This window comes from Equus asinus, chromosome 13, assembly GCF_041296235.1.
Source record: "Equus asinus isolate D_3611 breed Donkey chromosome 13, EquAss-T2T_v2, whole genome shotgun sequence".
Classification (NCBI taxonomy): domain Eukaryota; kingdom Metazoa; phylum Chordata; class Mammalia; order Perissodactyla; family Equidae; genus Equus; species Equus asinus.
The window spans coordinates 19,728,759-19,751,776 of record NC_091802.1 but is presented as its reverse complement, the minus strand read 5'-3'; the positions used below and the strand labels follow the sequence as shown (position 1 = coordinate 19,751,776).

General features: G+C 44.8%; 1 protein-coding gene across 6 annotated transcripts in view; it reads left to right on the top strand.

Moving 5' to 3' along the window:
- Positions 1-149: 149 nt before the first annotated feature.
- The window catches only part of SUPT6H (SPT6 homolog, histone chaperone and transcription elongation factor), a 30,269-nt gene continuing 7,400 nt past the window's right edge, over positions 150-23,018 (top strand). The window contains exons 1-29 of one of the 6 annotated variants that reach the window (XM_014862082.3): positions 196-322; positions 4,975-5,050; positions 8,225-8,356; positions 9,137-9,295; positions 9,393-9,469; positions 9,828-10,020; positions 10,261-10,345; positions 10,980-11,253; positions 11,631-11,732; positions 11,983-12,099; positions 12,465-12,554; positions 12,762-12,904; positions 13,549-13,697; positions 13,848-13,946; positions 14,447-14,576; positions 14,662-14,812; positions 14,985-15,139; positions 15,334-15,529; positions 15,940-16,079; positions 16,201-16,318; positions 17,390-17,466; positions 17,724-17,859; positions 18,158-18,295; positions 18,376-18,543; positions 19,162-19,289; positions 20,415-20,622; positions 21,108-21,255; positions 21,687-21,829; positions 22,727-22,867. In XM_014862082.3, coding sequence (XP_014717568.1) covers positions 8,248-8,356; positions 9,137-9,295; positions 9,393-9,469; positions 9,828-10,020; positions 10,261-10,345; positions 10,980-11,253; positions 11,631-11,732; positions 11,983-12,099; positions 12,465-12,554; positions 12,762-12,904; positions 13,549-13,697; positions 13,848-13,946; positions 14,447-14,576; positions 14,662-14,812; positions 14,985-15,139; positions 15,334-15,529; positions 15,940-16,079; positions 16,201-16,318; positions 17,390-17,466; positions 17,724-17,859; positions 18,158-18,295; positions 18,376-18,543; positions 19,162-19,289; positions 20,415-20,622; positions 21,108-21,255; positions 21,687-21,829; positions 22,727-22,867 — 3,774 coding nt within the window. In that variant the 5' untranslated portion in view covers positions 196-322; positions 4,975-5,050; positions 8,225-8,247. Of the gene's footprint in view, positions 323-4,974; positions 5,051-8,224; positions 8,357-9,136; positions 9,296-9,392; positions 9,470-9,827; positions 10,021-10,260; positions 10,346-10,979; positions 11,254-11,630; positions 11,733-11,982; positions 12,100-12,464; positions 12,555-12,761; positions 12,905-13,548; positions 13,698-13,847; positions 13,947-14,446; positions 14,577-14,661; positions 14,813-14,984; positions 15,140-15,333; positions 15,530-15,939; positions 16,080-16,200; positions 16,319-17,389; positions 17,467-17,723; positions 17,860-18,157; positions 18,296-18,375; positions 18,544-19,161; positions 19,290-20,414; positions 20,623-21,107; positions 21,361-21,686; positions 21,830-22,726; positions 22,868-23,018 lie in introns of all 6 variants that reach the window. The other 5 variants (XM_070482703.1, XM_014862083.3, XM_070482702.1 and 2 more) reach the window with 5 other exon arrangements.

Here is a 23,018-nt window from a genome sequence, read left to right as displayed (position 1 = left end):
GCTAGGCCTGGTTGCTTCCAATCCCTTCCTTCTGTTCCCGGGGCTCTGTGACAGCTGCCTTTCTGAACCGCTTCGGCCAGTTTTCGCGCCCCCCCGGGGCCAAGCGCCGAGAACCCGGTGGGAGAAGAGAGCAAAAAATGGCCCGCCCACTCCCAGTGACAGAGAGCCGGAAGTGACGTAGCACGTTGACGCAGCAGCGGCGGCGGTGGCGGCGGAGGGGCCGTGCGGTGGGTCTGTACTATCCTTTCCCAGTCTCGGTTCGACGACTCCATTTTCCTCGGTGGGGGCTTAGCGCACCGGAGGAGCGGCGGGCCTCAGGCAGGTACAGTTCAGACTGGAAAGCGTGTTCCTCAAGTGCGTCAGCTGGGGAGCTAGGCTCCTAGGGCCTGGTCCTGTAAGGGAAGAGGCACTGGAGAGCCCTATGCGGGAAGAAGGGGGCCCCCGGCCTTCACTGCTCTAGGAGGGAAAAAGAGGACGAAAGTGGGGTAGTTGCTCAGAGTCTCAAGGCGTTTCCCAATTCTCTGCCACCCAGAACCAGTGAATTGGGCAGTCTGTTGTATGAACAGGCTTCCTGGGATCCCGTCCTTCTCTCGCAGCTTCTGAAAACTGGGCCACGCCAAAGGATGGGGAATGGAGGGGACCTGGGGCTTCTGAGTCAGGATCAGGTGATCCAATTGTTTGTTCTGGGGATGTGAAAGCTACGGAGCTTTCATCAGCTTGGCCATCAGGCTAGAGGACGATGCCAAATTCCATCTTTTCCCATATTGTTGAGTAATAAAATTAGAAGTTTTTGTAGATGGCTACGTCCCCCAAACGCCTACCACAAACATCGGGATGGGCTATTAAGTCAAAACTTCCTTTTTTTCTAGTTTCTACCTTTTTCTCCAGGCACTCTCTTGAACGGGCTGGAGTGGTTCATTTCCCTTGGTTGTTGCAAGAGCTGATACTTATTTTTCTTTAAGAGGATGCCTAAGCTCTCTGAAAATACGTCCGTGGAAATTCACTGTGGTATCAGAAGTAGCAAAGGAGGATTAAGTTACACTGCTGCTGTTAATGAACATATAGAGTGTAAACAATTTTGAATTTGATTAATTTCTTAGGGAAAAATCTCACTTCCACTGTTTATTTGAAAATTACTGGTTTTTAAGTCTTTAGTGTGTTGATTACAAAAGTATGATTGCTCCCCCATTAGCTATGAATTTAGAGCCCTTTTCCATAAGTTGGGCTCCTTCAGCCAATACAAGTCCATTCTTATTCACTTGGATTGTGTGGCTACTAGATTAGATTAGTATTGTTACTCCCTAAAAGGTCTAAACCTCATCAAGGAATTAATCACATCAGGAAGTGGTGCAGTCTGGAGAGGTTCACTCACATTTTACAGTTCTCTCAGAAGACCTTCACAAGAAAGGAAGCCTACCCAGTATGGTGGAAACATACGGTCTTTCAAGGCACATAAATTTGCCCTTGCTCCTGTGTTCTTGGTCTCAGTAAATGGCACCACAGTCAGAATCCTGTGTATAATCCTTGGATCCTTCTTCATTATTTCCCGATAAAATCAATCACCAGATCCTACCTCTCCATAAAAATTTGTTTCCATCAACATACAAATTATGTCCTGGTATCCCTCTCATCTGCCACCAACTACCATCCTACTCTTTTGATATCCCTTCACAGCCAGATTTCTACCTGTGTCAACTTTCTTGACTTTTATTCATTCTTCAGCTTACATGAGTCTGGCTTCTCTTCTGACTACTCCATTGAAGCTGCTCTTGTCAAGGTCACCAGTGACTTCTGTATTGCCAAATCCCACGGATACTTTGTTCTCATCTTCCTCAGTCTCTGGAGTATTCTACACAGTTTACCCCTTTCTTAAAACTCTCTTCTCTTGACTTTGTTGATGCTTCACTCCTGAATTTTCCCCATTTCTCTGGCTGCTACTTCTCAGTGTCCTTTACTAGCCACTTTTGCTCTCTACCTGAGACCTAATGCTGAATTTCCTTCAGAGTTCAATCCTGGGTTCTCAGAATGCTGCTTTTAGGTGATCCAGTCCCATGGCTTTAATTACCATCTGAAAGCTTGCAACTCCCTAGTTTAAACTTCTAGCCCAGCCCTCTCTTCTGTAGGTTCAGGAATCACACACAGAATGCCAATTTAATAGCTCCATTTGGATGTCTGTTAGAGATCCTATACCTAACATAACAAAAAGAAAATTTTGCTTTTCCCTGTGGTCGTTCTAAACCTGGTCTTCCCTGTCTCACTAAGTGGGCTCCCATAAGTTGGGCTCCTTCAGCCAATAGAAGTCCATTCTTATTCACTTGGATTGTGTGGCTGCTAGATTAGATTAGTATTGTTACTCCCTAAAAGGTCTAAACCTCATCAAGGAATTAATCAGGCTCTCGTCTACATGGTTACCAAAGCTAGACCTCTGGGAATCATGTTGGATTCTTCTCCCCAAGTCTTTCAATAAGTCCTGTGACTTCTACCTCCAAAATGTATTTCAGATCTGTCTTCTATTTTCCATCTCCACTGCTACCACCATGTTCCAAACCAACCATCATCTTTTGCCTGGACTCCCACAATAGTATCCTCAGTTTTCCCTACTTCCACCCAAATCACCCTCCAGGTAGAAATTTTTACATTTTTACATCCCCCTCCCTTTCTCATTCTTCTGCCTTCACCATTCTCTGGTCACACTGGCCTTAGAATATCACCTACCATAGGCCAAGTTCTTGCCCACCTATTCTACCAGGTACCTCTTCCCTTGGCTCTGTATACCATATCCTACCCATTCTTGCTATCTCAGCCTAAACTCACTCACTCAGAAGTCAGGGTATTTATTTCCTTCCTAGCACTTATAGCAAGGTTTATTATATTCGTTTGTGGTTTGTCTCCTGCACCAGAATACAGGTATCCTGGGGGCAGGGACTTTGTCTTATACATACCTAGTATGTAGTAGGTACTCATTAAATAATTTTTTCTTGAATTAGCAAGTAAATTAAGTCAGTAGTGCTCTTTTATACACTGGTTCTCTGCAGGGGCTTCCCAGCACCTTGTGAATAGAGTCTAAAATCCTCAAGTTAAAATCCTACCAAGATGTATATGACTTCACCACCAACTCATTATGAACCCTACTCTCTCTCCCCAAACTGGCCCTCACTGTTACTGCCACAGAGCATCCTGGGCCTTGTTCTGGGAGAACTCTTCTCAAAAACCACCACTCCTTGAACCACCTCCGAAGAAACAGCTCCTCCACTTAGCCAATTCCTCTTCACTCTTAAGCTTTTTATTTAAAGTTAGTTTCTCAAAACCAGGTTAGGGTCCTCTATTACAGCCTCCCATGGTACCTTTGTCATCAATTCTTTAAAGACTTTCTATACTTCTAGGTCAGGGGTCCTAGGTCCTAGCCAAACTAAGGCTCCTGGGTCAAATTAGGCCACTCCCGTTTATCTACATATTGTCTATGTCTGCTTTTGTGCTACAATGGCAGATCTGGCCTTCTGTAGTTTGCCAGCCCCTGTGCCAGAGCAAGAACTGTATGTTTTCCAGTGTGTAGCACAAGGCTCGAGAACTGTTACCTCCTCCCTGTGTTGCCGGGATTCTGAATCTGGTTATGTATTTCAATTGTTTCTGCTCTTCTTTTGCCCTTTTCTTGTTTCCCCAGGAAACATGGAAAGAAAAGGGATACCTAATATTTCTAAATTACTTACTATATGCACCATTATTAACAGTAATGCGTTTTATACCCTGGCACTGAAAAGATTCTAAGACTGTTATTTCGTATAAGTAAGGTGTGCATGTTAAGATGATTATAGGTGGAATTAACCTTGCCTGTATTTTAACATCTTGACTTGGTGTGATTAGGATTTTTCGTAACAGTGTTCTGAATCCCAGATTTAAAAGAACTTGTCTTAAGTGGACTCTGAATACTTTTATTTACTGAACTTATAGGTTTTTGTATTCCAAATTGGGTAGTCACTCGTGAACACCTTTGGAATAGCCCTAAGCCGTTGCTCATAAATTATAGAATGTCTTATAGTTTGAGCTCCACACCAGACTTCTGGAGCTTTTCCCCAGACCACTAGGCCTTTTCAAACCTAAGCCTTTGCTCATGTTGCCTTTTTCCAGACTGTCTTCTTAACTCCTCTCAATTCAAGCATCACCTTTTCTGAGGCATTCTCTCACTTGTCTCTTCATGCTACTCTCATAGTCCTGGTTCATAACTATCATATATCATTTATTATGCTTTGTTGTAACTTTATTTACAGTTTTTTTTTTTTTGAGATAGATTGTGAACTCCACCAGGGTACAAAGCATGTTTTACTCATTTTTATATACCCAAGCCCTAGAATAGAACTTGACCCTGAAAAAAACAGTAAACGTTAACTGAAGCTGCTGGTGGAGGGAATTAACAGACATCTCTTTTTGTTCTGGTCTCTTTTTAATTGCCTCCTACATCATCTTGTTCAAAGGGAGGGACTGCTGAGGGCCTCCCCTGTGGCAATCTGATCCCAGCTCCATTCCTCTTGCAGAGAATGTCATGGTAACTGCCAGCCTTTTCCTTTGAGCCACATCCTATACTGCAGCTGTGCTTCCACCTGAAGAAACCTTGTTCATTCACCTTCCCATTCCTCATCTAGATCTATTTTCGTAGTAAATTTAACCCACAATCTGAATATGAGGAAAATTCAAGAGCATAAGTACTAAATACAAACTCCAAACTCCATCAGGCTCATCTCAGATATCATACATTAATAATATTCATGTCTACTAAATACGGTTTTTGTTCTGGAATAGTTGCTACTTGCCAACCTCAGCCTGCAGTGCTGCTGCAGCACCCTCTGCACTCTAGGTCTGCAAGTTGCAGCAAGTCAGGATTGCTTCTGGCATACTTCTTTTAATTGGAAATCTTGGCAGTGAGCTAGATTGGAGGCATTCCCCAGCTATAGCACAACATGTACTTTATTGCTAACCTAGGGAATGGGAGAAAAGGTGTATGCAGCACAGCGCACCGGCTGCCTCCGGGACAGAAGAAAGCTGTTGTTTTCATCAGGTAGGGTGTCTGTTTCTCTTGTTCAGTAGGCTGTAGGCTCATCTGATCTGCAGGAGCTGGCATTTAATGTGAAGATGTTGAGGGCTTAAAAGGCTGAATTTGTGGGTCTGAGAGCCTAATTAAAGCAAGCTATGTGCGGGGGCTGCTGTACACAAATCTGTTTTTAATGGCTCTGTTCAGGGCTGCGGGGTGGGGGGGTGTGGTGTCATAATTAGAGCCCCAGATTTAATTGGCAGAATTTTAGATATTCACTTTTGGCAGTACTCAAGCTAAATGATCTTAAGGATACAGATCTTGGGAAAAAAGGGTATCAGTCTAACCCTAGGGCTTCCTATATCGTTGCTCTATGGGGCCTATACAACGGTGTAGTGTAGTGGCTCTCAAACTTTGTATCTTAGGACCCCTTTATACTCTTAAAAAGTCTAAGACTCCCAACGACATTTTGTTTATGTGAGTTATATCGATGTTCATGGGATTTATATATATTGATGTTTATCAGATTAGAAATTAAAACTGAGACGTATTAAATCATTTTAAGGTAATAATAAGCCCACCAGAAAAATGTCATCATTTTGCAATACACAAGTATATCAAATCAACACATTATACAACTTAAGCTTAGACAATGTTATATGTCAATTATATCTCAATAAAACTGGGAGAAAAAAAATAAACCCATTGCAGTTTAACATAAATAATACCTTTTATAAAAAACAACTATAATCTTGAAAACAAAAAGTGTAGTGAGAAGAGTGGCATTGTTTTGCTTTTTGGGGGGGCAAATCTTTTTAATGTCTGCCTTAATAGAATACAGCTGGATTCTCATATATGTTTCTGCATTCAGTCTGTTGTGATACTACACATCGTATAACCACTGGAAAACTCCACTGTACACTCATGAGAGAAAGGATCTCAGCTCTTGCAGTTGTTTGTGTCACCTTGAACAGGTGACTTTATCTGAGTCTGTTTCCTCATGTGTTGAATGGAGAGAGAAGTGTGCTGTAATTCATAGGACAGTGTAAGGGTTAATAGGATATTTGTTAGGTGTCTGAAACTTGGTAGGTGTCATAAATATTATACCTCAGTGCACATTTTTTTAAATTATTTTAAGTATCCAGGAAAGGCCTATATTAGTTTTGGTTGGGTTTTGTTTAAGTGTTGTGAGTTTGTTTTCCACTTCTCTTCCTGTGCCTGCCCTATACCTGTGATAATACGTAAACTTACTTTATGGTCCTTATATGCATTCATCTCTCTCTCGCTCTGTCAGAAGTCAACTCCTTGAGAACCATTCTGTTTCTCTTCAAATCCTCAGCTCCTAGCAGAGTGTATGTATATAGTAGGCATTCAATAGAGTTTGAAAAGAAATAGTACCTGAAAGCTCAGCGTAAAATTGAACATAAGACCATGTCATTGCCCCTCCCTTTCCACCAGAACTCAGTATCTTTAGTTTTGTTTCCTTGAGCTCAATTAATCTTAAGTTAATTGGTTATGGTATCAGTTGATATCAGTAAGGCTAATTTTCAGGAGAATTAGAGCCACGGAACTTAAGGCGCCTTCTAGAGCTCAGACCATTTCAGGTAGCACTTAGCCACCCTCCTGTTCTCTCCCGTCCCACTGCCATCTTTCACTGGGAAGGTGGCAACAATATGAAGAAGTAAGTAATTTATTTGACAGATACTTGGCAGTTCCTATTTTGTACAGAGCACTTATAAGGATATAGCTTTCTGATACAGAATCACAACATGCCTTGTAATGCCTCTCATATTGCCATTTATGTTTTCATGGTTTTTATTAGCCCTTCAATTGGATGTGGTCTCTAATTTCCGGAAGCTTATAGTCTAAGTGGGGAAAATGGACATATACACAATGGACCATAATTCAGGATAGGGTGAGGAGTGATGCTGAGTTTATCAGCTGCCAGCTTCAGGATTCCAGAATGGAATCTTGATGTTATGATTTGGGTTATGTGTGCTGTTTCTTAAAGTCCTGTTTCAGACCCAGGAAACTCCATTTTATGGTTCTTGGGTTCTCCGCTGCCACTTCCAGGCTTTGGATGAGGCTGAAAGCAGGGAAGTAGAAGACAAAGTTGGGATTGGTTGGCACATAATTACAGGATGCTAGGGAAAATTAGGCCCAGGATTCAAATTCAAACTCAGTTAACATTTATTGAAACAGTAAGATAGGTTCTTTCCCCATGTCATGTAGTATTCTCAACTACGCTTGAGGTAGGTAGTGCTGTTGCCGTTGTCCAGATGAAGAAATTAATGTTCAGACACATTCAGTAATTTGCTTGAGTTTATATACCTGGTAGATGATGGGACCGGGATTTGATTTCTACTCTTAAGCCCAACAATCTTTGTGTTTAACTGTGTTGGCCTTTATTTTGTAGGCCATGGACATCTCTCTCAAACTGTTTTCAAAGTGCCAGGGAGGTAGATGATAAAAATAGAATTATGGTTCTAATGTTTCTAAAGAGGCCTCTTCTCCATCTAAATGCTCCTGACCATTACTCACACAAGTGGGCTTAAGTTCGTGAAATGTTTAATCTATTCAATAGGATTTTCCTTTTGGCTCTGCCAATAACCAGCTATAGTATATGAAAATGCCTGTCATTAAGTTGGCACTTACTATTTCCTAAACTTCTTATGAGTCACATAATCTCACTACTACCATATCCCTACTTATAATTATTCCTACACTAATTTCTTTCCTCTTCTGCCCATTCCTGCTCCCAAGTGGTAAGTGAGATAAAACTCTTTGGAAAGTGAGATGGTATATGTAGAGAAGTCCAGTATATGTAATCACCCTTTAAAGGTACAGATGAGAGGAGTAACTGTGGGAGCAATGGAAGATGGAAGAGACAGAACCATCTGATTCGTACCCTCTTCTCCCCAGGTGGAAGTGATTGAGTGGGCAAAGCAGTGGCATGTGGCTAAAAGGCTGTTTGTAGAAAGGTTTAAGAGCCCTCTGTAAAGTCATGTGTCTCTTTTTTTCTTAAAGGTTGGCACCTGAGCTAACATCTGTTGCCAGTCTTTTTTTTTTTTTTCTTTTCTTCTTTTCTTCTCCCTAAAGCCCCCCAGTACGTAGTTGTATATTCTAATTGTAGGTCCTTCTGGTTATGCCATGTGTCTCATTTTTTATCCCCATCTTTCTTCATTCCCTTCTCTTCTTCAGGCAGGCTGTGAGAAGCTGCAGCAATGTCTGATTTTGTGGAAAGCGAGGCTGAGGAGTCAGAGGAAGAATACAACGATGAAGGCGAAGTGGTGTCCCGGGTCACCAAGAAATTTGTGGAAGAGGAGGATGACGGTGAGGAGGCCCCAGCCTCAAGCTTCTCCCCACTATTGCTAAGCTTTGGATAGTTGGATTCTTGCTGATGAGAGGCTCAGGCTGAGCACAGAAGTTATCACACATGAGGTACCAGCTTGAGAATTTTTAGTCATTCATAGAAAATATTTACTGAACATCTTTCTCCTGTATACCAGGCACTGTGCCTAGAACTAGGAATACGAAATAAAGATCTTGCTATTATAGTTTACATTAGTGGGAGGGGACAGACAATAAACCAATAAATTAATACATGTGTAATGTTTCCCTCTTTTAGAGACCTAGCAGTGTGGGTATTTATGCACCCAGTTGCTTATTTCTCTGGCCAAACCCCACCATTAGGATCATCATCAGAGTAGAACAATGAAATGGCTTTAAAGGTGGAAAGGGAAATGTAAGTTTTGTCAAAAGAATTATGGATGAAAGAAGGAATATAGCTGCTGAGTTTATAAACTGAGAGGAAAACAAAGGTTGTTGGTGGCTATAAAGCCTGTAGTAATGATTTGGAAGAACCAAAGTAATTTGGAAAATCATCTTGCCTAAAGACAGATGGTGCATGTAGAAAAGAGAGAGTCCTTTCCAGATGCTGCTGCTCTTAAGTCAATGGTCATGTTTTTGCATTTGTAGATGAGGCAGAAGAGTTAACATGACACCCAGGTCATTAGGTTCAGAGCAGATGGAGGATCACAGTTAAGCACGTGGCCCTTCCCCACCCTTAGCCTGTTTCCCAAACTCCATGCCTCAAACATGCTTGCTTTCCAGATGAGGAGGAGGAAGAGGAGAACCTAGATGATCAGGATGAGCAAGGCAACCTGAAAGGCTTTATCAATGATGATGACGATGAAGATGAAGGGGAGGAGGATGAGGGTAGTGACTCTGGGGATTCAGAAGATGATGTTGGCCACAAGAAGAGAAAACGCAGTGAGTAGTCTCTCCTCAGGTCAAGTGAGGCTGGGGTGGAAGTTGCAGTGGAGATGGGTCCTCTCCATCATCAGGGATAACACTTTGTTTTCTCCAGCATCTTTTGACGACCGCCTGGAGGATGATGATTTTGACCTCATTGAGGAGAATTTGGGTGTCAAAGTCAAAAGAGGAGTAAGTATCATTTCTTTATCTCTGCCCTTGGGAGTGAAAGAAAAAGCCCTTGAAATTCATTGATTCTTGGGGGAGGAGGCACATCCGGAACAGTTTGGGGAACATCAGAGAAGAGACAATTGCTCAGTATCCTTGTGCTGTGGAGCCTAGAGTTGCATCCTGTATCTGGATGCCTCTCAGAGAAAGGCTTATCAAAGTTTCAGTGGTGGGCCTTGGGGCTGAAAGAACATCACTTAATGTGCTCTTTTCCTCTCCATTGGTCAGCGTGACTGGTGGGAAAATGGGACTAAGACTGGAGAGCAGGCATCCTTATGCCAGTACACTCAGACCCTGATGAGGCAGGTTTTCCCACCCCTAGCAAAAGTACCGACGTGTCAAAAAAATGTCAGATGACGAGGATGACGATGAGGAGGAATATGGCAAGGAGGAACATGAAAAAGAGGCTATTGCAGAGGAAATCTTCCAGGATGGGGAAGGGGAAGAAGGGCAGGAGGCTGTGGAGGCCCCCATGGCTCCTCCGGAGGAGGAGGAGGAAGATGATGAAGAGTCAGGTATGTGGCATCAGCCAGGGAACCCAATATTTGGGTGGGTGTTGGTATTTCCTAGCCCCTGGGAGTAGGATGAGAAACCATTCTGCAACTGTAGGCTCCCAGCATTTGACACAAAGAAGTTACTTTTCAGGAGCCTCTCTACTCTTCTCCTCACTGGCTACTCATATAGTAGGAACTAAAACCATTCATTCCTGGCTCATCCCCTGCCTTTGAGCACTAATCTCTCCCATCCCTACCCAGACATTGACGACTTCATTGTGGATGATGATGGACAGCCTCTGAAAAAACCTAAGTGGAGGAAAAAGCTTCCCGGATACACAGATGCGTGAGTGGGGTCTGATACAAGGTGGTGATAAAGGCATTTGAGTGGACCCAGTCAGGAAGGAGGAGATCAGAAGCCTCTGCCAAAAATGGAACATTCCCAGCTCTCAGCCATTTTGCGTCTCTACCTCAAATAACCTTTACTCGGCAGCAATTTCAGACTGCTCTTAAAATTCCTGAGAGCTCTCTGCATTCTAGGGGCACTATGGGATTAGGGTGGAGTCGCATATGGGCAAGTCTCCAGGCTCCCTCTTCCACATGCAGCTCCATCTTTATTTGTTTATATATTGGCCTTCTAAATATATTTTTATTGGAAGAAAGCTTTTGCTCTAAAGGAATACTGTAATGCCTTAGCAGAAGATGGATTCACTGAGCAGGATATGGATCCATCTTCCCTGTTGCTGTTTGATCCCTGTCACTGGCAGGTGCCAAAGATGGGCTTTTTTATCCCCCATAAATAATAGTTTCCCAGAAATATCTCCCAGATAAGCCTTTATACCATAGTGAATATGCCTTTTTTATGTACCTCTCTCTTAGCTTTCCTAGTTCCCTTCGGGCAAGTAAAGTATCTGTGCAGGGGTTGCATTTCTCTCTTCTCACCAGAACCTGGGCCAACTGCCTCTTGCTCTTACCCGCAGGGCCCTGCAAGAAGCTCAGGAGATTTTTGGTGTGGACTTTGACTATGATGAATTTGAGAAATACAATGAGTACGATGAAGAACTGGAGGAAGAGTATGAGTATGAGGATGATGAGGCTGAGGGTGAGATCCGAGTGCGCCCCAAGAAGACCACCAAGAAACGTGTGAGCCGCAGGAGCATCTTTGAGATGTATGAACCCAGTGAGCTGGAAAGCAGCCACCTCACAGATCAGGACAATGAAATCCGAGCCACTGACCTGCCTGAGAGGTTCCAGGTAAGAAACCACCTGCCTCTGTCCTTCTGCCGATCTGTCATCAGCTGCCCTGAGCCTCCTTGCTGCAAAGGTTGTAGCAGAGAAATAGTCTGATGTCGAATGGTATCTGGAAAGTCGGCTTTGAACCCCATCTGACTGCAGGGTACAAGGAGTCCAGCCCTTATAGGAGGGAAGATAGACTCATGCTGCTTATGGTTCTTGAAATGGCACTCTTTCTTAAGTAAATATATGAAGTGCCTACTTCTTACCAGGATGCTGCTCTTCCAGGTTCTGGAAATGTGTGTCTGTGGGGCATATGCTTTTGTCCAGAAGTGGTGTATGTTTTACGTGGGATACAGGATAAAGTCAGTCTCACTCTGTTGTCTTATCCTGTGCAGCTTCGCTCCATCCCAGTCAAGGGGGCTGAAGATGATGAACTAGAAGAAGAAGCTGACTGGATCTACAGGAATGCTTTTGCCACACCAACCATTTCTCTTCAGGTACCCAAAAAAATATCCTTACATTTTGAATGAACCAGAAGCCACTTCATCAAGGTGAGGAACTGCTCCTCCCCTGTCCCAAACATCTGTGTGCCATGTACACAGCATTATGTATACGTGCAGATATATGAGAGAGATTTTTCTAGATTTCATCTGATTGAGGTCATCCTGTAACTTGAAACAGTTTGATGTGTTCTAAGACAAGGCAAGTAACAGTGTTGTTGCTGTTCCTTTTTTCTTCTGACTATAGGAAAGCTGTGATTACCTAGACCGAGGGCAGCCAACCAGCACGTTCAGTCGAAAAGGACCCAGCACAATTCAGAAGATTAAAGAGGCCCTGGGCTTCATGCGAAATCAGCATTTTGAGGTAGCACCTCAAGCTCTAGAGGCTGATTGGTTAGAAATTCAGCTCAGGGATGAAGGAAAAGGTAGCTTCCTAAGTCAGGTGGGGAGCCCCCTTCTCCTGTCTTCAGCAGTGGTCTCTTGACTCAAGAAATGTGAAGACCCAGGGAGATGCTAGTGATCAAGAGAATGATGCTATCCTGTCTATAGCATTATCCTCCCCTGTTGGGGAGAGCGTGTGCCCTGGATAGGCCTGTGAAGGAGGCCAAGCCTGCAACTGTGAAAGTTCCTGGAGTGTTTATCCCTCCAGGATAAACGGGGAGTAATTGGCAAACGGGATCCTTGCAAACTTTTCCTCTCTGGTTGACTGCAATCTCTTTGCCACCCTAGGTGCCTTTTATTGCCTTCTACCGAAAGGAGTATGTGGAGCCTGAGTTGCACATTAATGACCTGTGGAGGGTGTGGCAGTGGGATGAAAAGGTAATATGGATCCATGCCCCCCATGGGGTTGAGGGCTGGATTGGCCACCACCACTACTAGGGCCCAAGCTTTCCTATATGTATTAGATGGCAGCCCAAAACCCCCAGGCCTGTCAAGCTTCTCACAGGGTTTCCTGATAAGGACCAAAGCAGCCTTGGGTATCCAAGGCTGAACACCAGCCCTTACTCCTGCCCTGTCCTGTCCTAGTGGACCCAGCTGAGGATCCGCAAAGAGAACCTAACACGGCTGTTTGAGAAGATGCAGGCTTATCAGTACGAGCAAATCTCTGCTGACCCTGACAAACCCCTTGCTGATGGCATCCGGGCCCTGGACACCACCGACATGGAAAGGTAGCATATGCAGGGTTTATTCCATTACAGAAAGCCCTCAGACCAGGGGAGGCCCCGCAGGAGCAGCATAACCTTGCAAAATTCTCAGCAGAGCTCCTATCCCTTAGAAACTCAATTTGTCAACACATCAAAAGTTACCTTTGTTACCGGAAGATTCATATTGGTTATCCACATTGGTATAAAAGGTTAAAAGGGTCAGATATTCATGTTTGCTGATCTGTATATTCTCTGTGTATAAAGTTAGATGGGAAACCAAATTATAACCAGAAAGTAGCTTGGTGAGCCTGGAATCACAGCAGGGTGTGGGAGGGGAGCAGATGATTTTAGTGGCCAGTGTCATGAAGGGACAAGGACTGTCTCAAGGACTCTGAACCATGCTAGACACACGTTGCCTTGTCTGCTTCTCCCCTTTTGTTTCCATTTCTAACAACCACCAACCGCCATTTGTTTGACTTATTCTTTGTTTAAGATATCTTGGTTGCCTTAAGTCAATGATCTGGGGCCATTATGAGTCTCTAATAATTGGAGAATACAGGCACTCATCCTAGTTGGGATTTTGCTTTACGGGAATTGGACCTCTTGGAGCAGAACTGGGATACTCCCTTCCTCAGTGACAGTTGAGGTCTTATGTCTCTTCCCTCCAGGCTCAAGGATGTGCAGTCAATGGATGAGCTGAAAGATGTCTACAACCATTTCCTGCTTTATTATGGTCGTGACATCCCCAAGATGCAGAATGCTGCCAAGGCCAGCCGCAAGAAGCTGAAGCGTGTAAGAGAAGAGGGAGATGAGGAAGGTGAGTGCTGGAAAAGAAAACCGAGGAGGCTTGATGGCCATGGCATTTCCAAGGATGCCCTTGGCTAAGTGCCCTTTGGGTCTTCTCTACATGTGTTGGATCCTCGGGAGTAATTGGAAACTAGAGCACTAACTCATGTTTTCTTGCCAGGTGAAGGTGAGGAAGCAGAAGATGAGGAACAGAGAGGGCCGGAGCTCAAACAGGCTTCTCGCCGAGACATGTACACCATTTGCCAGAGTGCTGGGCTAGGTAAAAGCTAGCTGCGTTGTGATCTGAGCATTCCAGCCTTGAGCAAGGGAGGTTCTCTGATAGTCACTGGTAGGTCAGAAGAGGACTTAAAGGACATCTGAGTGAATCACCAATATGATTCTGAACACTTGCTCCCATGACCCACACCCACCCAGCAATAATGCTCCAGCTTCTCCCAAAATTCCTGAAGAAATGGGAAACTCATATATCAGGGGGAGGGAGTCAGTCTGTCCTACCTTTGGGAAGTTCTTTTATTAAACTGTAGCTTCCACCTTAGTTCTGAGCCCAGAAGTCACATAGAAAATTTCTGTTTCTTCTGCCTCATAACAGCCCATCAGGTGTTTAAAGTCAGTTTTTTCTTTCTTTGTAAGATGTCCTGGTCCTGCTCATTCATGACCCCTTTAAAACCTAGAGCCCAGAAGTGCTGCTCTAGACTCTCAGAGCCAAGAGATTTGTTACTCTAGCTGTTGCCTTACCATTCACTCTCCTGTTCATGTTAGATGGGCTGGCCAAAAAGTTTGGGCTTACTCCTGAGCAGTTTGGGGAGAACCTCCGGGACAGCTATCAGCGGCATGAGACAGAGCAGTTTCCTGCGGAGCCCTTGGAGCTGGCCAAGGATTATGTTTGCAGGTAGGCATGTATCAGGTGGCTGGCAGGAGGAGGCGCCTGAGGGCAAAGACGCCCTCATGCTGCAGCTCCTCCATTTTCCCCACAGTCAGTTCCCTACACCGGAAGCTGTGCTGGAAGGTGCCCGCTACATGGTAGCCCTGCAGATTGCTCGAGAGCCCCTTGTCCGGCAGGTGCTGAGGCAGACTTTCCAGGAGAGAGCCAAGCTAAATATAACCCCCACCAAGAAAGGTAGAAAGGTGAGCCAGGTGAAGGGCTTTGATCCAACATGTGACCCAGCTCTCTGATTGAACTGAGTTTCTTGCTTCACATTTAGCTGAGCTGTCTGCCTGAGAGCAGAGAGGGTGTCTTTTCTCCCAGGGTCAAGCCCAGCCTATCCATAGGCTAATGGTTCCCTCTTGATGTGTACAGGATGTGGATGAGGCCCACTATGCTTACTCCTTCAAGTACTTAAAGAACAAGCCTGTTAAGGAACTGAGAGATGACCAGTTCCTCAAGATATGCCTAGCTGAAGATGAAGGGCTGCTCATCATTGACATCAGCATAGATATGAAGGGGGTAGAAGGGTAAGCAAAGCTCTGGAGTGAGGGCTCTTTGGGGAGGGCTTGGTGAGGAGTCTTTTGGAGGGAGGGGTCACTCAGGAATGTGAACCACTATTTCAGAATTAAGCAAGCCATTGTCCTTGGCTCGCTCACAGTGTTCATGGATGTTTGGGCATCACCTTTTCTCCATCCCGGATCACAGTGTTGTCTCTCCTCAGCTATGGCAATGACCAGACATATTTCGAAGAGATCAAGCAGTTTTACTACCGAGATGAGTTCAGCCACCAGGTGCAGGAGTGGAACCGGCAGCGCACCATGGCCATCGAGCGAGCTTTGCAGCAGTTCCTCTACGTGCAGATGGCCAAAGAGCTCAAGAACAAACTGCTGGCCGAAGCCAAAGAATATGTCATAAAGGTGAAGATGGAAACTCACGATCTTTACTTGTATGATTTCCCCAGATTAGAGCTGAGAGTGATGAGACCCCTTAATAGTAGTCCCGTAGCTAGTGTAGAAACACTGAGGGCAGGCGGAGCATGATCTGAGAGGGAGTGCAAACAGAGCCGCAGGTGACTCTAAGACCTCCCAACTTGAGGAGCCTCTTCCCTCCCACTCCCTCCCCCATCCAAACATTCTTTGTTTACAGCGCTCTCCTCTATGTACTCTCCTGTTCACAAAAGCAAGGTATGCCTTCAGGTTGTAAGCCTGCCAATCGCTAGGAACGTGTGCACATATGAATACAACCTTTCCAGATGTGTGTTGCATCTGTTTCCTTAGCACACTTGGCAAGCTTGATGGCCATAGTGTCTGGTGTGTCTCCTCCCCAGGCCTGTAGTCGAAAGCTGTACAACTGGTTAAGGGTGGCACCCTACCGGCCAGATCAGCAGGTGGAGGAAGATGATGACTTTATGGATGAGAACCAAGGGAAGGGCATCCGAGTTCTAGGCATTGCTTTCTCCTCTGCCAGGTAACTACCTATTCCTGCCTGCCTGGCATCACCCCTTACGTGTCTTCCTAATCTCATTGGTCTCTTACTTATATCCTCATGTTGTTGATGATTACACTTTCCTTTCCTGTTCGGCTGGCAGAGATCACCCTGTGTTCTGCGCCTTGGTCAATGGTGAGGGAGAAGTGACAGACTTCCTCCGGCTGCCCCATTTTACCAAACGTCGAACTGCGTGGAGAGAGGAAGAACGAGAAAAGAAGGCAAGTGGCCGGGATGAGTTTCCAAGTGTACATCTTCCAAGTGTACCAAGTGGGGATAATTGTTTATGTCTAAGCAATATCCCATGCAAGACCCTGATTGTCTCTGACCCCCTCAAGCCCTGAGATAAGTCTCACTCCCATAGGCAGTAGATGGCACTCACATTCTCGTGCAGAATTTGTTTCTGGCTTAAAGCCTAGGCCTTATGTACTTCTGGGAGCTGCCATCACTGTCTCTGTTCTTAACAGCATCTAGGTCACCGTGTTCCAGGAGCTGAAAGCTACTGAGGCATTAAGCCAGCCTTTTCCCTGCTTTAGCCTTTCAGCATTTCTTTTTCCAAGGAAAGAGGAATTTGAATTCATATCATGTACATGCTTCTGGGTTTTTTTAACTTAATGGTACCTTTCAATTTTGTTGAGAGCACCCCAATCTAAAAAGTAATTTTTAACAAATAACTCCAAAAAAAAAAGAAAGAAAAATCTTAAAGTGGAGATCAGAATAATCCTGAGCCAGCCATGATGGCCTAGTGGTTAAAGTTTGGTGTGCTCTACTTGGGTGGCCGAGTTCAGTTCCCAGGTGCAGAACCACACCACTCGTCTATCAGTAGTCATGCTGTGGCAGGGGCTCACATAGAAAAACTAGAAGGACCGACAGTTAGAATATGCAACTGTGTACTGGGGCTTTGAGGAGGGGAAAAAAAAGGAAGATTGGCAACAGATGTTAGCTCTGGGTGACTCTTTCCCAGCAAAAAAATAAAAGGAAAAGAATAGTCCTGACTGCCAGGCACTGGTTTATGTTAAAAAGACTCAAGTATGTTTAGTTAACCACAACCCACGTATAAGCCAGAAGTATAATAATCTTAGAAAATATTGACAGATGTGTAATACTCAACCCAGAGGTCCTAGTTCCCTTCCTTGTTTTCTGTTCCAGTTAGACAACATGTGATGCATTATGTCTAACTTGGAGCTTATTGTTCTCTGGTCTTGTAAAGTCTCAAGCTACTTGGCAAGTGAGAACTACTTGAAATCTCCTTATCCTCAGAGCCATTCAGCTCCAATTTTCTTTCAATCCAGGCTCAAGACATTGAAACCCTAAAGAAATTTCTTCTGAATAAAAAGCCTCACGTGGTGACAGTTGCAGGAGAGAACAGGTAGGGCACCAGGGGATTGGGCTAGACCAGGTTTAAAGTCACTCATCCCTTATTGTTGAATCTGGCACATGCCTATAACAGAGTGGGTATAGGTCTGTGGAGAGTCCTGATAATATCCTCATCCCCAGGTGATATCGCTGGGGATGTTGTACCTCTTTGTCTTCAAAGTTCTTTCCTCCCCCATCCCAGCCATGACACTGTCCCTCCCTGAGAAACTATCCAGAAATAGCCCTGACCAATACCCCTTATCCCTCCAGGGACGCGCAGATGTTGATTGAGGATGTGAAGCGCATTGTGCATGAGCTGGACCAGGGCCAACAGCTGTCCTCTATTGGGGTGGAGCTGGTTGACAACGAGTTGGCCATTCTCTATATGAACAGCAAGAAATCGGAGGTAATGCCGGAGCCCCACCCTTTGAACTTGCACAGGCCAGAGCTGTCAATCCTAGGGAGATTTACTAGGGGACAGAGGTTATCAGGGGCACAGGACTGCTCTGTTCACTTACCCATGCAGAGGTTTTCCATTTTGCCTGTCATGGTTCAGACTGGAGCCCCAGAGATTAAATTGGTCCCAGGAAACATGATCTCAGAGGAGAAGAAAAAAATGACTTAAAGCCAGAATGGTTTGGATTTTCTCTTGCTGTTGGAGCCGAGGGGACTTCATTGCCTTGCTGACCCTCTTTTGACTCTAGGCAGAGTTCCGGGATTACCCCCCAGTGCTGAGACAGGCTGTCTCCCTGGCTCGGCGCATCCAAGATCCTCTGATTGAATTTGCCCAGGTGTGCAGCTCTGATGAAGACATCCTGTGTCTCAAGTTTCACCCCTTGCAGGTGAGTAGGATTTGACAGGCAGGCCTGGGTGGGCAGAAGGGCACGGTAACCTTATCCCTCTCCCTGCTATATTTCAACAGGAGCATGTGGTGAAAGAGGAGCTGCTCAACGCCTTGTACTGTGAATTTATCAACCGAGTTAATGAGGTTGGGGTCGATGTCAATCGTGCCATTGCCCACCCTTACAGCCAGGCCTTAATCCAGTATGTCTGTGGCCTGGGACCTCGGAAAGGGACCCATCTCCTGAAGGTAGGATTGGATTGAGTCAGAAAATAAGAAAAGTTCCCATTTCGTTGAGCCTTTACACTATGCCAATATGATTTGACAGGAAGACCAAGGTCAGAGACATAGAGGGACTTGTCCAGAGTCATCCAGCTAGTGAGAGTCAGACTTCAGACCCAGGTGGCCACAGCTATACTCTTCACTACTGTACTATAGTGGCTCATGGAAGAGAGCAATAAGTCATGATTTAAAACAGATGGAAGAAAGCAAGAGCGTACTAGACACAAACCTCGGGATAGTGGTTTTTTCCAGTGAGGAGAAAAAAGGTTTCAATCAGAGAAGGGAGCATACAGGGAGCTTCAGAAGTATTGGTAGTATTCTTTTTCTTAAGATGAGTAATGGGTACTTGAGTATATATTTTATCATTAACTTTTAAGCCTTAAGTTAGTTATATATTGCCTTTGGTAGGTATAATATAGTTCATTAAAATAATTTTTTAGTAGCAGATACTATGATGTAGTGCTCAGTTTGGTACTGGGGCATGGGGACAGAGTTCTCATCGTGGAGGTTTCCCAGAAACCTAAAAGCAGTCTTGGGAAGTGGGCCCTGTCTCCTACTCTGGCTCACTCCAGGCCTCTCTCCTAGATCCTGAAGCAGAACAACACCAGGCTCGAGAGCCGGACCCAGCTGGTCACCATGTGCCACATGGGTCCCAAAGTCTTCATGAATTGTGCTGGCTTCCTCAAGATTGACACAGCCTCCCTGGGGGACAGGTGATGCCCTCTGCCTGGGTGGGCCAGGAGGAATTCCCTTGGGTTTTGCTTTGGGGATTCAGGGGATTAGGGCTGTCAAACGGCCACAAGCTCTTTAAATTAGGAATTGTTTTAAAGCAAAGGTGAGGAATCTTTATTCAGTCAAGAGCCTCTGACCTATGGAAAAGATCGGTTCAATTACGCGAAGCTTTTTTGTGAGGGAAACATGAAAATAATCAACTTAGTTTACAAATTAAAGACAGAAAACATAAGACTTTGTTCAGTAAACACAAACTTGGTCTGTTTTTGTGGCTTGTCGTGGCTAGATAAGGGTGGGGATAGCAGGGGCAATGGAAAAGGAGTGGGGGTCTAAGGAGATAAGGAAGGGCAAGAGAGATTCGGTGTGTTTTGAGATGATGTTATTGAGAGAAAGTTCTATTCACTTGGACTTTGGACTTCACTATTGACCTCTTCCTCTCCAGAAGTTATCAACTCAGTCTTTGGAGGATCTTTTCCACGGGCACATAGCTCCTCATTCAGTAATGGAAATCAGTGGGGAAATAGGCTTCAAGTTCTAAAACTTCATTTTCCACCCAGCTTTGCTGTAACACTCCACGAATAACATAGGTCCATGTGAGTGCACGGGCAAGACCAGCCTGGGAAGGCTTTATGGGGGAAAATAGCTGTCAGCAAATTCTCAGAGGTCTTTTCCCCCTCCTTGTTTTATGTTATTGTAAGACTCGTATAAGTTCATTATATAAAATTCAACATATAGAAATATTATGCAGAAAGTGGAAGTCCCCCATAATCCCACCCCCCAGAGATAACTACCATAACAATTTGATGTATACTACAACTTTTCTAAATTTTATTTTTGCTATGCATTTACTAACTACCCATTTACTACAAAAATGGGATCATACGGTTCATAGTGTTTTGCAGTGCATTTTTCACGTATCAATATATCGTGGCCATCTTTCCATGTCAGCACACATAGATCTACCTCATTCTTTTGAATGGCTGTATAGTATTCCATTGTATGAAGGTACCCTAATTTATTTAACCAGTTCCCCATTGGTGGACATTTGGGTTGTTACTAGAACCTTCTCGTTCTATATCCTTGCCCCTTTTCTACCTTTCCTTCAGCACTGATTCATATATAGAAGTCCTTGACGGTTCCCGAGTCCACCCTGAGACCTATGAATGGGCTAGGAAGATGGCAGTGGATGCTCTAGAATATGATGAATCAGCTGAGGATGCCAACCCTGCAGGAGCCCTTGAAGAAATCTTGGAAAACCCAGAGCGACTCAAGGACCTGGACCTTGATGCCTTTGCAGAAGAACTGGAGAGGCAGGTGGGCAACAGTGTAGAAGGCCTGGCATGGAAACCATACCAAGTTGAGAAGAAACTAGGGCAGCAGGGCTCCAGAGAAACCCTTGATGCTCTTAGTGTAGGAGATTTGAATCTTTTCTTTCCTCATGCTATACTAGGTTTCTCATGGAAGTTTTCCTCCTTAAGGAGGAGCCAAGGAAGTCTTAGAGACTGCTGCAGTCACTGTGGGGAGTGGGAGGAAACTGGGAGGGTGTCAGTAGTATCCTTCTAGGCCCTCTTTCCTCCTTTCCAACAGCACATCTTTGCATTTGTCTGTTTTACACATTGGGGTTCCATGAAGCTTTTTTATTATAGATCAGTGTTGCGTGGCTAAGAAAAAGTTTGAAAATCTCTAGTAAAAGTTAAAGGGAAAGAAGAAAATCCCTGGCATACTCCTTTCGTTGAAACCCCTTGTGGCTCGGGTTGGGGAGGAGTTACAAGGCTTTTTCTGATGGGCTGCTTCCCCAGGGCTATGGTGACAAACACATCACCCTCTACGACATCCGGGCAGAGCTGAGCTGTCGATATAAGGATCTGCGGACAGCCTACCGCTCTCCCAACACAGAGGAAATCTTCAATATGTTAACCAAAGAAACACCAGAAACCTTCTACATCGGTAACTTCTGGGTCTGTTTTCCAGTCGGAGAAGGATGTGTAGGGGCGGGGAATGCATTTACCATATACATTGAAACCAAGCAGCAATGCCAACAGAATGAGGCAGGTTTGTACCCTAGGTGGGAATGACCAGGGGAGCTTTTAAAAAGTATAGAGCCCTAGACTGGAACTCAAGGCTGAGTTCAAGGTCAAAGTATGCTTTTAACCTGCTACTGAGGGATCTCTGTGGAGTCACTCTTAGAGGCCTCATTTTCCTCTGTTGTCAAATCGGGGAGATCTCCCTTCTCAAGAATGTGAGGGAAATCAGTGGAGATGCTATTGGGCAGATGGTCTGTCACTAAAGGTTGGTGGGAAAGAGTTGCCTCTCTAGATCTCTTAGCCAGCTCTTCATTCTCTTCTTCCCTTCCTTGTCCTCCTCTCCCCTTTCTCCAGGAAAGCTCATCATCTGCAATGTCACTGGCATCGCCCACAGGCGTCCACAGGGTGAGAGCTATGACCAGGCAATCCGCAATGATGAGACAGGGCTATGGCAGTGCCCCTTCTGTCAGCAGGACAATTTCCCTGAACTGAGCGAGGTGCGTGCTGCAGTGTTGCTATTGTGGTCACTGAATTTCTTTAATTGAATGGTCTCACTGCCCTAGAAAGGAGTCGGGAATGGGTATATTTTAGGTCACGCTCTTACCACATGAATACACCAACAAGAAAGAAGGCTGGAACACACAGGTTTAACATGAAGTCTCTCCGTGTGCTGGGCAGAAATGATCCGTGTGCTTTTTTCTATTCTGGGTCAGCCTTTAACCCTTGTTTCCCATTCTCTGGGAATCTAGCTCAACCAGATTAGAGACATGAGGACATACTTTTCTTACCTACAGGGTATGCATGGTATTCCTGTGCTAATTAGAAGGTGTATCTGTAGGCTTTCCTCAATTTTTTCATTCTCCACACACATTTTAATTTTTCCCACATTCTTGTAGACATCATCTGTCTTTCTGATGGTCAGAAGTCATTAAAGCCACCCTGAAATCTTTTTCTGGGTCTTCACATGCTATTAGGCAGATTGTAAAAGAGAATTTCGCAACTTGACCCACTAAAAGTAGTTGGTGGGATTAGTCCAGCATGTAAGAAAGCCGACGTGGGGTGCCTGGTTCACTGAACTGACAGAGACATTTCTTATGCCCACAAGGTCAGAATAAAATGGGAGGGAGGGGCCTCAGTTGTAGCTAGAGGGATGTATAGATTAGATTAACATAAAAGATTGATCTGATGGCTGGTGATGCCAAACATCATTTATGAGTCAGAGAACGTTGGGGATGTTCAAATTCTGTGTTGTTGGGTGGCTAAGTCATTGTATTTTCAGACCTTGAGGTCAGACGTCAATGGTAAAATAAATTACAACACCCCGGCAGCTCGTTTCTGAATGTGTGATCTCCAGAATCTTAATTATCAAACTCCTGCCCTGATGCCCTCTTTAGGTCTGGAACCACTTTGACAGCGGTTCATGCCCAGGCCAGGCCATCGGTGTCAAAACACGACTAGACAATGGTGTCACCGGCTTCATCCCTACCAAATTCCTCAGTGACAAAGTGGTAAAGCGGCCAGAGGAACGAGTGAAGGTAGATGAATGACTGGACTAAGGCATCTAGTGCAGTTTTCAGCTGCCCAAATTGGGCTCTTTGAGTTTGGGCTGTCCCCGCGAGAAATTAGGCTCTATTCTCAATAGCTGCTGGTCTCGGGAGAGAGTTTCAGAAGGATTTATAACTAGTT